Genomic DNA, 16,745 nt, shown 5'->3' on the forward strand with positions numbered 1-16,745 from the left:
GGACAATCTTAAACTTTCTAAATCCATTTAAAAAACAACTTGCTTTCCTTTGACCTTTCAATGGGCAAGTATCATATTTTTAAACAGAAAATTATTATTTCAAGATTGAAAACTCCCATCAAGAGTAAGCATGTATAATTGCAGTAAAAGGAAACACACTGATGTGTCATGTACCTATTAATATATATGAATCAGACAAAATTTCCCATCATGGCTGATATTGGCACAGAGCCAACATTTCTAACACATGTCTTTTGTATACAGCATAAATATAAACTTCACAACTGTTTTGATTTACAAATTTGATAATATAGTAGCACACAGGAAAAAAATCCTGTAAAATAGATTATTTAATTAGAGTTGCACCTTATCATGTTCTATTCAATTTTTTTGAAGTTCGATACTTAACAAGTCAAGGGACTTCATTGCCACAGTATATAAAATACATAAACATTACAACAATGTTTTTGTTTTTGAAATTTTTGTTAGTTTCACAATTGAAAATTATCATAGATGTTTGTTTTCCTAATCTCAGTGTTTATGTTTTTTAACATACAGATATGTATTTTATTTACTAAGCTTTGCAAGTATAACTGAAAATGGGCTGTGTATCTACAAGTCTTTTTAAAGACAATGGAGTCATTTTTAGATTTGGGTAAACAGTTTTAAATATAAACAATATTATCTTTGATAGGTTGATAAAAGACCTTACAAGTAAACTCTTCAATTTGTCATCTGTACATCTAGTCTTACCTTGTGAAGGTTGTACATTACTAGTAGGTGCTTTAAATATGGCAGTTTGATTAGATGGTGATCCAACACCTGGTCTTGATGCCGGCCTCTTGGTCCCTGCTTGAGGGCTCCCAGTTACATTCTGTGGCAATGCTGAATAGAAATTTACGAGTACAAGTCAGTTTTGCAATCACAAATCACGTACCGTAAGTAAAAGGATAGAAGAGTCATCACTTTACATCAATAAAACTCCTCTCTACAACGTATGTGTCAATATTTTCACTAGTGGGTTATGGTCTTGAATCAATTTCCAGGAGAACTATTGTTGATGGCAATACAAGGCATTGTTCATGTGATAGTACTATCAATACAAAAACTGTGGCCAATTTTAGCAAGCAATATTTAAATTGACAAATTGTTGATGATATCAACATTTTCTATATCTGAAGCATCGACAGTGATATTTGTTGCGGCTACCAAGATTCTGCATAAGATATTACCTGGTGATGGGCTTCCTGCTGTCGTCTTCAGTGGATTTGTTGGCATCCCTGAACTTGGACCTGTTACTATAGCTCCTGTCGATGCAGGTTTCAAAGGTTGTGCTGTTGTGGTTGTTGTAGTAACAGCAGTAGATGCAGTTGTGGTTGGCTTCACTATGGCAACTTCCTTAGCATCGGACATGACTGTGGCTGTTTTCTCTGAAATGTTGTTGTAATAGGGCTGATGTTTTAGTAATATACCAAAATACATAATCATAAAAAAATTCTGAAATTATTGGCAAGAGAATCAAAGTAATACTTTCACGGAAAAGCTATTAGACTAGCATTTTGCTAAGAAATTGTTTTCACCAAAAAGTGCCAATATTGCCTTTAAAATAATTTACATAATAATATGTTTTACATGATAAAAATTTCACGATAATTTTCACAAATCAAAAGTAAATAATTCCTATGAACCTATCAATAACCTTTGAAAACTCTTAAACTAGCAGTTTTGGAAAATAAATTTTCACAAAAATTGACAAAATATTTACATTATCAAATAGTTACATCCAAATTTCATCATTTTGACACATTATAATAAGGTCATCTAAAAGAACCTAACAACAAAATTTCAGATCTTTCAGACCCTGGAGAGAAGACTTTTGATAAAAACACTGACAGACAAACTCACATACAGACTGACAGAGTGATCTTAGTGATGACACTGGGCCCCCTTGTGAGTCTTTGACACATGGGGGTGGCGCACTGTGGTTCCTTTTTTATCAGTATATAATGGTTTCATGAAAACCAGAATAAGCTGTCTAAGCAACAAAACACAATCTGCAGCAATAAGCATTAAAGGGGCATAAGCTGTAACTTGTGGCAAGTTTTTCAGTATTCTGCTTCTGTATATCAACTACCGTATCTGACCCTAATCCATTTGTCATGCTGAAATTTTGAGTATTCTTTTTGTCAACACAGCTTGTATGTGTATATTGATCATTGTATTGTTTACAAATGAATTCTAGTCCGGACTTGAATACAATTTTCAACAATAACGATGTAGATTACACTCATATAGGTTGTGTTGAAATGCTAAATACTTGGCATTTAATTACAATTTAGGGATTCAATGCAGAAAGTGTAGGGAAACAACAAAACAAAAGTTCTGAAAAAATAGCAAAAAGATACAGCTTGTGGAGCTTTAAAGAAGGGACAAAGTCTGCCTGTAATTATGATGTTAAAAGTCAGCCATGCCAATGAAGTTATACATTTAGTAACAAACCTACAACTGCAAATTTCAATGGCTGTGATCATTTTCAGCAAACAGTGTAATTATGCACATCAAAACAGCAAGTGTGAAACGTTGTTTATCAATCTACAATCCACTATTTCATTTTGAACTTTTAGACCAAAACACAAACATCAAACATAATATATATGTAACAAGTCATTGACAATGACATAGTCCCCACTTGTAATGGGAGTATTAGTCTTGATGGGGCAGGGAAATGAGGTCATTAAGAAGTATCACTGGAGTGTATATGTTCAGATCTATGGACACATAGGTCTATGTCATTGTTCCCAATTTGAAACAAGAGGCATGTCTAAGTTATGGTTCTAAATCGGGGAAAAAAGATCAGACCTCTAGCTGTATTGGCCAGCCAAGAAATACATATGTGCATAATAAATGAGGTACAAGATGTGACATCTTAAGGTCTATTATCCTATCAAAATTGAAGCGTAAAGAACTTGTGGTTACTGAGTTATGCATATATATATGCATATTCAAGGTCAAAGGTCATCAAGGTCACGTGACATTTTGAAAAAAAAACATTGTATTGCTAATTAATCCATATATTCAGACATCTAGCTCTATTGGCTTGCCCACAATTATATATGGGCATAATTAACGAGGTAAAGCATGTGTTGTCATAAGGTCTCCCATCCTACTAAATATAAAGGACATAGCACTTGTGGTTACTTATTTATTGACATAATCGTGTATTTTAGGTATTGCTAAGTTATCCCTACATACCAAAAATCAGACCTCTGGCTCTATTGGCTCGCTCAAAATTAGATATGCACATAATTAATGAAGAACAATATGTGGCGTCATAAGGTGTCCCATCATACCAAATATGAAGGGTGTAGCACTTGTGGTTACTGAGTTTTGGACAAATATGTATATTTGAGGTGAAAGGTCACCGAGGTCACGTGACATTTTGTCAAAAAAATTGTATTGCCAAGTTATCCCTACATACCAAAAATCAGACCTCTAGCTCTATTGGCTCACTCAAAATTAGATATGTGCATAATTAATGAGGAACAATATGTGGCGTCATAAGGTGTCCCATCATACCAAATATGAAGGGTGTAGCACTTGTGGTTACTGAGTTATGGACAAATATGTATATTTGAAGTCAAAGGTCAACGAGGTCACGTGACATTGTGTCAAAAAAATTGTATTGCTAAGTTATCCATATATACCAAAAATCAGACCTCTAGCTCTATTGGCTCGCTCAGAATTAGATATGTGCATAATTAATGAGGAACAATATGTGGCGTCATAGGGTGTCCCATCATACCATATATGAAAGGTTTAGCACTTGTGGTTACTGAGTTATGGACAAATATGTATATTCGAGGTCAAAGGTCACCAAGGTCACGTGACATTTTGTTAAAGTGTCTGAGATATCTGCGTGAACGGATGGACTCACATGGATGGACTCACGGACTGACATGACCCAATCTATGAGCCCCCTGGACTTTATCTGTGGGGACTAAAAACTGTGTCACTGCATCCTTTTTGCAATATGAATATGATGAGAAACTAAATTTTTATTTTTCCTGGCCTTATACATGGGAGTCTATGGACTGCCTTATACATGGGAGTCTATGGACTGCCTTATACATGGGAGTCTATGGACTGCCTTATACATGGGAGTCTATGGAGGTGAAAACTAAAAAGTCCTCTAACACGGCCAAATTTGATCGCATTGTAAAACAAATCGACGTGCATCTGTATGAGGTAGGGTACTATCCTTGTACCAAGTTTGAACCAAATCGCTCCAGGCGTCTCTGAGATATCTGGGTGAACGGATGGACGCACGCACGGACATGACCAAACCTATAAGTCCCCCCAGACGGTGTCCGTGGGGACTAAAATCTACCACAGAAACAATTTTCAAAAACAAATCTATTTTACTGGTGATAGATATTTTGGCAAGGACTTTTGAATTTTTTCTTTTCCATTCCTACAAACACATACCCTATGTGTGTAATTGAGCTCTGACTAAAGTCAGCTTTAATTCACTTCATTAGCTATTCAACATTATATGAATTTCATTGGCTATTCTACATTACGAATTTTATTGGCTATTCTAAATAATATGAATTTCATTGGCTATTCTACATTACACGAATTCCATTGGCTATTCTACATAATATGTATTTCATTGTCCATTCTACATTACACGAATTTCATTCGCTATTCTACATTATATGAATTTCATTGGCTATTCTACATTACATGAATTTCATTCGCTATTCTACATTATATGAATTTCATTGGCTGTTCTACATAACATGAATTTCATTGGCTATTCTACATTATATGAATTTCATTTGCTATTCTACATTACACAAATTTCATTGGCTATTCTACATTACATGAATTTCATTCGCTATTCTACATTATATGAATTTCATTGGCTGTTCTACATAACATGAATTTCATTCGCTATTCTACATTATATGAATTTCATTGGCTGTTCTACATAACATGAATTTCATTGGCTATTCTACATTATATGAATTTCATTGGCTGTTCTACATTACATGAATTTCATTCGCTATTCTACATTATATGAATTTCATTGGCTATTCTACATTACATGAATTTCATTGGCGATTCTACATTATATGAATTTCATTGGCTATTCTACATTACATGAATTTCATTGTCTATTCTACATCACATGAATTTCATTGGCTATTCTACATTATATGAATTTCATTGGCTGTTCTACATTACATGAATTTCATTGGCGATTCTACATTACATGAATTTCATTGTCTATTCCACATAACATGAATTTCATTGGCTATTCTATATTACATGAATTTCATTGGCTATTCTACATTACATGAATTTCATTGGCTATTCTACATTATATGAATTTCATTAGCTATTCTACATTACATGAATTTCATTGTCTATTCTACATCACATGAATTTCATTGGCTATTCTACATTATATGAATTTCATTGGCTGTTCTACATTATATGAATTTCATTGGCTCTTCTACATAACATGAATTTCATTGTCTATTCTATATTACATGAATTTCATTGGCGATTCTACATTACATGAATTTCATTGGCTATTCTACATTACATGAATTTCATTGGCTATTCTACATTACATGAATTTCATTGGCTATTCTACATTACATGAATTTCATTGGCTATTCTATATTACATGAATTTCATTGGCTATTTTACATTATATGAATTTCATTAGCTATTCTACATTACATGAATTTCATTTGCTATTCTACATTACACAAATTTCATTGGCTATTCTACATTATATGAATTTCATTGACTATTCTATATTACATGAATTTCATTGGCTATTCTACATTACATGAATTTCATTGGCTATTCTACATTATATGAATTTCATTAGCTATTCTACATTATATGAATTTCATTAGCTATTCTATATTACATGAATTTCATTGGCTATTCTACATTACATGAATTTCATTGGCTATTCTACATTACATGAATTTCATTGGCTATTCTACATTATATGAATTTCATTAGCTATTCTACATTATATGAATTTCATTGACTATTCTATATTACATGAATTTCATTGGCTATTCTACATTACATGAATTTCATTGGCTATTCTACATTATATGAATTTCATTGGCTATTCTACATTACATGAATTTCATTTGCTATTCTACATTACACAAATTTCATTGGCTATTCTACATTATATGAATTTCATTGACTATTCGACACTACATGAATTTCATTGGCTATTCTACTTTACATGTATTTCATTGGCTATTCTACATCACAGGAGTTTCACTTCTCCAGAGCTTCTGTCCTCAGTCATAGACTTACACTGTGTGAATTGATGAATGGGACTGTCTTGTCCATGTTTGTGTGTGTGCTCTAATAATGTCATAAACCAACTAGATATGAACTGAAAATGCTCACGTGTTTCATTATATATATTTCAGTTATGTGTAAATTTGAACCTTTGCCGCATGTTTGCAACTTCATTGAAAGTATTATGATCAACATAATGAACAATAATCACCGCCGATTAATTCTAAAAGGTCATGAAGTATACAAATATGTAATTAGCTGAAATAAAAATATTAAAGTTCTTTGACTGCTGTCATTGTATCATCATTTTATATAGCAAGTGTAATTACCGTTGGCCAAGTCCTTCAAGCCATATATGCCGAGCTGTGAAAGCTCATTAGATATGCAAATTATAAATTAGCTGACATGAAAATGTGAAATAACTTTCTATATTGTTTTAACAAGGTATAATCATCAATGTACATAGCATGTTTTGTCAACTTTGATCAAGTAAATCCCAGTATATATCCCTAATAAGCAAAGTTCATTAAATATGTAAATTAGGAATTGACTTAAGAAAAAATGCCTAATGATTGTCAATAATGTTGTATCATGATATCTGCAATATATGTAGCAAGTTTTGTCAACTTTGGTCAAGTCAATTCAGATATATATCTCTAATTAGGAAAGTTCATTAAATATGCAAATTAGGGATTGGCTGAAGAGAAAATGCTTAAAGCCGCACTTTTCAATCCCAGGTTCTCGCATTAGTGGAGTTCTCCTCCCAGTCAAACACATGGCCAGTACGATGTTTGATTTCTATTACATTAATGACACAAACTGATTTCAATCTTTTGTCAGCTTTTGCTAATCCTGCAAATAGAGCTTATATAACCGTTTGATTGACGGTCAGTTCAAATTGCCAACGGTCATTTATTCCCCTGCACCACACTAGAATTTCCTTAAAAAAAGTCTTTCAGTCACGTTAGAATTTGAATATAACCACAGGGTTCGATCGGCAGCAGCTTCGCGCTGACCGCTTGGCAGTCTGTCAGCGTTTTTGCGGTCCGAAAAAACTAAAAAGTGGCATTTTCTGGAGCATGTGTCCTCATGTTGCCTGTTTGGTGTCCACTTACACAATGAACGCCGCCATAAGTTGGCGCCCTTTTAAAGGGAGGCTCCGCCTTTAATGACTTTCAATAATATTGTATTATAGTGTCATTAATGTACATAGCAAGTTTCATCAATTTTGATCAAGTCAATTCAGATAAATATCCCTAATTATGAAAATTCATTTAATATGCAAATTAGGAATTGGCTGAAGTAAAAATGTCTTTTGACTTTCAATAATGTTATATCACAGTATCTTTGATGTAAATTCGGAATTAACTGAAGTAAAAATGCTTAAAGACTTTCAAAAATGTTGTACCATAGTAGCTCCAAATACATGTAGCAAGTTTCATCAACGTTGGTCCAGTCAATTCAAATATATATCCCTAATTAACAAAGTTCATGAAATATGCAAATTAGCGACTATCTTTCATGTCACCCCTTAATGGTTCCCACTGCTGATATATCTTGGTGTGATCAACATTTGTAGCAAATCTCATCAACATTTGTAGCAAATCTCATCAAATTGTGTGTAGTCGTTTTTAATGTATAACCGGTTTTTTTCTGAAATCATTAATTATGCAAATGAGCAAAAAGTAAGCAAGCCACATCCACCAAAAACTAATCAGTTCTTGCCATTTGCCAACTTAATATATGTGCCAGATTTGATTCTGATCTGATAAGCCGTTTTTGAGATATCGGACCAACAGACAGACAGACAGAGAGACAGACACACACACAGACACACACACAGACATCGCTGCGACATATGCTCACGTGTGTAAACACGTGAGCAAACTAGTCTTTGTTGAAGTTGTTGCTTTGTTATGAAACACTCACCGGCAAGTTGATAACCCTTAAGGAGTATCATATGGCGTGGATCTGTTGCATAATCTTTGGTTGACACTATCTGTAATTCACCACAAGCCCTGTCATACAGCTTTTGAAGTTCTGGAAGTTTCCGTGGTGATATGATTGAGAAATGGACTCCTCTCTGAAACAAAAGATCAGGATCATTTATTTCTATACGGTGCACAAACCAGCGCTGTGAATGTTCAAGATCACTTATTGAGAGTGCCATATAGTGCACAAGCCAGTAATATGAAAGGTCTGATGTAAAACTAAAATGAAAAGATAATTTTCCTTCAAATGCAAAGTTGAAAGCTTTAGAGTGCTGTAATAATACCAAACTGATGAAATGGTCACTTTTGTCAAAATATACTTTTTCATTTCAGTAAGGAGACTTACCTCACCCAGCATTGCTGCCAGTTGTTCAGCGGTAAAACCACTGTAGGAAATACTTTCTTGACTCGGCAAAGGATATGGTGGAGAGTTACAGATCAGGATGCAATGTTTGCGAACTGATGCACTACTGAAAAACACAGCAGAAAAACATTCTATATTTCACATCAGACATGAGTCAATAAAACCCAAATAACCTTTTCTAATCTTGTTTGTAAATACGATCAAACAGCATACATCAGATTGGAATTTAGAGGAATGAAGTACAGTGTAGTATCCATTGAGGTAGAAGCAATAAGTCAAAACAGACCAGCCATCAAATGGATGATGATAGTAATAATAATAATAATAATAATAATAATAATAATAATAATTGGTTTATTTACCCGATTTGAAAAGTTAGTTACATAACACATGAAATCAAGAGGGAGAAAAATAACAAGGTAGAGGGTAAATAGGGAGTTGGAAAATAGCTTACAGCAAGGTAGAGGGTAAATAGGGAGTTGGGAAATAGCTTACAGTTAGTCTAGACCAAACCCCGTCATGGTAGCTTGGTGACTGCTGTTTGCTTACAATCGCTGTTCAGCCTGTTATATACTTTTTTCTATGAACTTGTGAATGAGCTCTTGATGTCAGTATCAATTAAATAGGCATAAAGTCCTCTAAAATCATTACAGTTGAGGCCATTATTCTTTGATGGGGCAAGTTGGTAATTACCTACCAATTTAGCTAGGGATATAGCAATATACCAAGGGAACTTCCTAAGCCAAACTCTGTTTTCCTATCTGGAGCGGCAAGTTCCCTTGGTATATTGCTATATCCCTAGCTAAATTGGTAGGTAATTACCAACTTGCCCCACCAAAGAATAATGGCCTTAACTGTAAACAGTGCCACATTATCGTTCATGTTCAGATTAACATCATCATGAAGTGGTCCACAAGCTAGTGATTCTGCAAAGAATAGATTTCAGCACAGAGAGTTACAAAAAAACATGTGAAAGGCAGTCTAAATGTCTAAATAATGGTTATTTTGTAACCGACTGCTTTATGCATGGTCGGCAAGTTTATAATCAGTGCTTAATTTCTGCCAAAGAAACATCTCAAGGAAATAAGAGTGTCATGAGACTTTGCTGATTAAAGAGGTGAAGTAAGTTTCAGGGAAATGTTTCAAAATCTCCATACTTGCTCCAAAGTTGTTGCATCTTCATGGGGAAAACTGACGCTGCCTCGATGTTCTGCAATATTTGTAACATGTGTGCATGTATAGTTTACCCTGCCTTGTTGCAGGAAGATCACTCTAAAATACAGACACAGTTATGAAAGTCAAGGCTCTAAATTTTTGGCAGGGTGGCAGTCACTATCAACAGGAAAAAGGATTTTTAATAACTCTATTTAAACAACTCAGTATTCATCTGTAATTTAGTGCTTTGATTTGATGTAACTAACCTGAAGTCAAAATGATGCACCAATTAAGATGTGTACCTGTTACATGTAAGCATTAGTATATATAGTCATAGCTATACATCATAGCTATAAATCATAATTTTTGATATTCATCTGTCTTTGTGCCAACTTTGAATGGAATCAGTCTGGGAGTGTGTAAATTATAGTTATTTGCAAAAATGACCACTTGGCTACCATGTTGGATCAGATGATACATAAATCCACATGCATATGTATGCCATTGTGTGTTGTCCTTAAACCAAGTTTGAGACAAATTGTTCCAGTCATGTCTATGAAATTGTTCTGGATGGACACAACTACACATACATAGAACCTAATCCATAAGTCCATTTCCGGACCTTCTCCCGTGAGGACTATCAAAGGCAAATAAAAACGATTAAATAATGTTGAAACATGAGAATTTCATGGAAATAAAGTTGGTTGTGACTCCTTGCTACCTCCATGACACATTATAACACCAGATGTGAACTGAATGTGCTCACATGGTTTAAAACAGGTTCATTAAATGGTACTGCACTTCACAGAACAATCAGACATTTGTCAGATCATTATATGTATAATGTAGCAGGTTTCATCAACTTTCTCACAGTACTCTCTTCATTTAATATGCAAATGAGCTGTTTATTAACTTGACACTGATCAATGCTCCATGGGACAATTAGATATCCATCAGAGCAACATCTGTAGCACGTTTCATCAAATTTAATGCTGTAATTTCGGAGTAATATCACTAATTACAATATTCATTAAATATGCAAATGAACCCTTAATTAACTTGACACTGCTCAGTGCTTCATGCAACAATATATCTGTAGCATGTTTCACCAAATTTGGTGCCATAATGTCATAGTTATATCAGTAATTATAAAGTCTATTAAATATGCAAATTAATGCTCCGTTAACTTCACACTACTAAATGCTTCTCAACACAGATACCGGTATCTGTCGGATCAGTATCTGCAGCAGATTTCATAAAATTTGGTGCAATTATTTTGGAGTTATATGAGAAATTACAAAACTTCACTAAATATGCAAATGAGCTATATATTAACTAGGCACTGCTCAATGCTTCTCAGTACAATTAGATATCTATCAGATCAATATTTGTAGCACATATCATCAAATTTGGTTAAGGAATTTCGGAGTTATATCACTCATTACAAAAGTTCATTAAATATGCAAATGAGCAGATAATTGACATACCAGTCACAGTATCATCATAATGTTAAGAGATTGTCATCTGTGAAAAGTTTCATGCAATTTAGTGCAGTATTTCTTGATATATGTCGACACTGTCATTACTGTCTCCATAAGAAACCATTACATAGAAAGAAAGATATTTCATAACAGCATAAATCTAACCAAAATCTAATCAGTTCTTGCCATTAGCATATGGTACCTGTCTACCAAATCTGACTTGAATCTGTTCAAGTGTCTTTGAGTTATCGTGTAAACAGACAAGACAGACAGACAGACAGACAGATACACATACACACACACACATCGCTACGATACCCCGGTATTAGCTCACATGTATGAACACATGAGCAAAAATCTGATTTAAAACATTTAAATTCCATTAGACTTACAAAGAAGTCAGTTCACGTAAGATAAAATGAAAGCACACGTCCATCATTATTGAATCCCATTTGATCAAAGGACAGACTTGCAAACATTGGTCGGCAAAACTTCTATTATACAAGAATTCAATATGAGAGTAAACCACAATGATAATAGATACCTGGTATGTCGAAGTGACTTCATATCATCAAAGAGATGTAACGCTGTACTCAAGCCCTCTGATACCATGCTGTATTTCTCACCAGCTCCTGATAAAAATCTGAAACATAAAAATACCGTCAAGGACAGTCTGCTCACATTCGGTTTGAATTGGTAAATTCAAGAAATATTTAAACCAGAAAAACAAGAATGACAAAAGCAAACAAGGTCTGCAACTAAGGTACTGGAGGTCATCTTTAGGAACATGCATATCAACTTCTATAGCAATGGGACAAGCAGATCCTACATACATAAAGCAAATGTCGACAAAAAAATTAGCCAGAGAAGCTTGACAAAAAGAAAAGATGGGAGAGTGGGGAAAAATTAAAGAGTGAGGAAAAATGTACAAGCGATCTTGGTAAAAAGTAATGCTACCTCATCAATCTTTTAGTCCCTACCCCCTCCGGAATATCAAATGTTCCACCCTTACACCAGCTGGCAGGAAATGTATTTACAACCTTGGGATGTTTTAATTAATGCTATGAGTGCTATCATTCGAATGTAAACAACACTTAAATCTGTTACAGATAGTGAAATGCCTTCCACTGTGGGGGAATTACAACATCTGGAATTATCCTGGATCCAAATTTCTCATCAGTTCTTGTGTGTCTTACATGCAAAAGTTGCAAAAATTGGTTCGCAATGAAAACATTTACATCAACTTTGTTTTCTGGATCAAATTTTATTACAAATTGATATTAAATATGACAAAATTATGTTCACAGCCTTCGAAACTCTCTCACAACATATCCTGGGTTGGTGTAAGTCATTTAAGGTCACAAACTGAGAAAATTAGCTAAAATATAAAAATTTGGGGGTTTCCCAACACTTTGAGCAGAAAATTTATCTAATAACACCTCTGGGACTTTTGTACCAAATTACAAAGCTATCAGACAAGTAATTTTGAGAACAAAATTTCTTGACCAAAAATGACAAAATTGTCTTAAAAATACAAATTTGTATGTTTCAGGACAATTTCCACATATCTAACTATTGTCATCCCTGGACATCTGTACACCAAATATAAAAGCTGTCTGTCCAGGGGCTTTAAAAAGAAAATATTTTTTAAGATTTTTTGACCAAAAATGATAAAAATTGCCCCAAAACAGTAATATTACCAATTTTGTCATAATTTCAACAATTAGAAGGGTAACACCCTCGCAAACATCCAATCCAAATTTGACAGCCATTGGGCAAGCGTTTTAAGAAAAGAATAAATTTTACTTAAAATGAGAAAAATAACCAAAAAATTCAGCAAAAATACAAAATTCGCGATATCTTCAAAATATTCATAAAACTGATTTTGATCAAGCTGAGGAACCTGTTTATCAAATATGAAAGCTATCAGATTAGTAGTTTTTGAATAAAAAAAAATTTTACCAAAAATTCGGAAATTTGCCCCAAAATTACAAATATGAAAATTTCAATTCAACTAGTATAAACTTGACTGAGGTCATCCTGAGGAACATGTATATCAACTTTCAAAGCTATCAGATGAGTGGTTTCAGAGAAAAACATTTTTTGACTAAAAACTGAAAAAATTACCCCAAAAATAGAAACATGCAAATTTCATCCTAAATTTTGAAGACCTAATTTAGAATACCTAAAGGAACCTGCACACCAAGTTTCAACCCAATCTAACCAACGGTTACAGAGTTTTAGCAATTTGCAGTGTTTTTTTCTTTTTTCCCCTCATTTGCATATTTTTGACACTGACAAGTTCATTTGAACAAATTCATATCTCAATCCCTAGGTGCACCTGTACACCAAATACTAAGACAGAAGGTGCTGCGGTTTAGGTGTTTTTGATGTGGACGGACATACATACATACATACATACATACATACATACATACATACGTACATACAGACATGCAAATCGGATGCAAATGAACTGATTCAGCTTATACAATAACCTCACATTGGTATACCAAATGTGAGCTAAAAAAACAAGTAAACAGTGATGTATGTAGTTTGCTGACATTGAGTCTCTCATGCCTTCTTTGTCTGAACACCAGATGTAGCCTATGTCATATGCAATTGCTATATGATATAGATATTTATCATGTCCACATGCCCATACTGTTTTGTCCCGTTGACATTTACCAAGAGTGCTAAGCATCACTGTCTTTTTAGGTAATCCTGAACAACACATGCCACTCTCCATGTACAGGATTTTACCATTATCAAATTTTCAAGAGTTTCAGATACAGTAAATAGGAAGTTGAACCATCCTCTTCCATCGTAGTTTCATTCATGAAATTCTGGTCATTTTTTTTAAATCTCCTGCAAACATTTTAAGGGTCACAAAGCATAGTCTATCCCTACAAAGGTTGTGAATGAATTGTGTGACTATGTGACCTCATGAATGAGACTAGTTGAAATAGTTACTCAACATCAACAAACAAAATGGCTTCCACTCTCCATTCCAAATGGTGATCCAGCACTATTGTAATCAGGAGGGTTTTGAAATAGAGAAGTTTCGTATGGATAATAACCGGACAGTAAATACTTGCTTCCTAATTTATTTTGTTTGAGTCCTGTGATCTTTTCCTGGTGTTCAATGACATGTGATGGATTTGGTGCCAGTGATGTTTATACTTCAGCTGAAATGTCGTACAGTTTATAAATGAAGCCTGTTTATATGTACCAATAAGTGTATCATGGAGTAAAAGTACCGGTAGATGCATATTAAGGTTTTTCCTGTTATTTGTAACATTCTGGGCACCGGTATGTGATACATCTCATGTTCCTTTTGTCTTTGTGCTGTGTCAGACACTTTGACTTTGTCTGTTTTCTTACACAGCACCAATGATACTCATGTGGGCTTTTATCAACAAACAAGTGCTGAAGGCATAAGCTTCTCACTATTAAATGAGTAAAAAAGAATAGCTAAAACAGCTCATTGCCAGTGGCTGTCTACAGTCTATGCTATATGTTGTGCAAAAAATTTAGGTCTTTTTGTAACTTTCTGAAATCTTATTGTGCAAGGTAAAACCATGACAACTTCTAGAATACGTAATAATTGAATACAGCGGAAAAAGATGTGCAATAGCGGCATATGGTTAAATGTGGTATTATATGTACAGTGTAGATACACTGAAGGATTACTGTATTCAATTAATCTACAACAGCTACCTGGACACTGTATAGTTGATGTAAGCTACACTGTAAAGTCAGTACATACATTGCTTAGGCATCAATGTTTACAAAAACAGCTCCTAGTAATCAGCACTAAGGGCCTGGCTGGCAGTTCACAAGTAGAATTGTGTTCCATGACAAAAGTGACTGTGAGTTTATGAGAAGGAAAATGATACAGTGCTGACATGATGGTATAAGGATCATAACAATGTATCATGTCAGGGGTCTCCCCACGCTGGACAGTGGCAGACGCCCCGTTCGGCAATCAAACAAAACTGCCTGCACAAAAAAAATTGCCATCCGGTTCTACTGTTCCTTCGTCTGCCTCAGATACAGTGGATGACATGTGGTGGTTACAAAAACTTTGAGAGAATTGTGTCAAAAGTATGGCCGCTTTTGTGTGAGAATACTAGAACATGAAATAGATATTTATTTTTAGTTCAATTCTAGCAGCAAATACGATTCCCTATGCTAAGAAGTTCTCATCTATTTTACTGCAGTTGTACGATTACTACAACAACTGGCCCACTTGTACACTGTATCATGTTTGTTTCACTATTATGCATCCACTGGCCCACTTCTACAAATGTACATGTATGTTTCACTATTTCACCCACTGCCCCACTTCCACAAATGCAAGTTTCACTAATGCATCCACTGCCCATTTCTGCACACTTATATTCCAGTAATGCACCCACTAGCCAACTTCTACACTATATCATGTATGTTTCACTAATGCAACCTCTGGCTAACTTTTACACACACCCGGTACATGTATGTATCACTAATGCAGTGTTCTCCCTGAATAAGGTAACAGGGGCGTGGCGCCCTCTTGTAAATTCCGAGCGCCCCCTTGCCAGAAATGAAAAAGATTTATTTTTTTTGAAAAATAAAACAATAAAATGTACCGGGAAAAAAAGTTGACAGTGATTTACAAGCAAAATGCGAGCGTGAGCGTCGATCCTGACGACTGCAAACGTAATTCTCATCGATCTTGCAAATCTCACGAGTTTGTGATGTCATCCGAGATCATAAGCCCATGTGCAACTCATCGAAGGCAGCCATATTTGCATGGCTCAGTCCGTAACGTTACGTTAGCCACGGTCCCTCCATAGGGACCGTGCATTAGGTAACCGACTTAGCTGAGTAAACATGGCAAGGAGCTTGAGGGTAACCAAGGACAGCAGAGTACACTGAAGTTTTTATAGGAGGTTAGAATTTCGTTTGTGTATTCCTTCCCAAAGCAAAACAACCTAATTTTAGGCTCGGTCGGACGTGTATCAGGATGAGAACACGTGAGTGCTATGGTGATAATTTTGACATCGATGAATAAATGTATGTCTCTAGACTCGCTATGTTTTCGTTTTCAAAAAATGTAATCTTCATTGAAATCCGTGAACTGGAATAAAAGTTATGGATTATTGTTTCAGATCTCTTTTCCTTTGAGTTTTTTATACGAAAAAAATCTGAAAAAATGCTCCCCAAGCCTGAGTTTATGGTCACCGTGATCATTTTGACATCGATGAATAAATGTATGTCTCTCGCTATGTTTTCGTTTTCAAAAAATGTAATCTTCATAAATGAAATAAGTGAACTGTAATAAAAGTTATGAAACACTGTCTCAGATCTCCTTTCCTTTGAATTTTTTATATGAAAAAAATCTGAAAAAAATACTCCCCAAGT

The 16,745-nt window shown here is 34.6% G+C and overlaps 1 protein-coding gene across 6 annotated transcripts in view; it reads right to left on the reverse strand.

Moving 5' to 3' along the window:
* Positions 1 to 16,745, reverse strand: part of LOC139152027 (mediator of RNA polymerase II transcription subunit 25-like) — a 69,782-nt gene that overhangs the window by 32,067 nt on the left and 20,970 nt on the right. For all 6 annotated transcript variants that reach the window (XM_070725469.1, XM_070678509.1, XM_070675425.1 and 3 more), the window contains exons 4-8: positions 11,884 to 11,982; positions 8,686 to 8,809; positions 8,278 to 8,431; positions 1,233 to 1,430; positions 754 to 885 (exon numbers count right to left, since the gene is read on the reverse strand). In XM_070725469.1, the coding sequence (XP_070581570.1) occupies positions 754 to 885; positions 1,233 to 1,430; positions 8,278 to 8,431; positions 8,686 to 8,809; positions 11,884 to 11,982 (707 nt within the window). The remainder of the gene's footprint in view (positions 1 to 753; positions 886 to 1,232; positions 1,431 to 8,277; positions 8,432 to 8,685; positions 8,810 to 11,883; positions 11,983 to 16,745) is intronic.

Source organism: Ptychodera flava, chromosome 1 (assembly GCF_041260155.1).
Source record: "Ptychodera flava strain L36383 chromosome 1, AS_Pfla_20210202, whole genome shotgun sequence".
Taxonomy (NCBI): domain Eukaryota; kingdom Metazoa; phylum Hemichordata; class Enteropneusta; family Ptychoderidae; genus Ptychodera; species Ptychodera flava.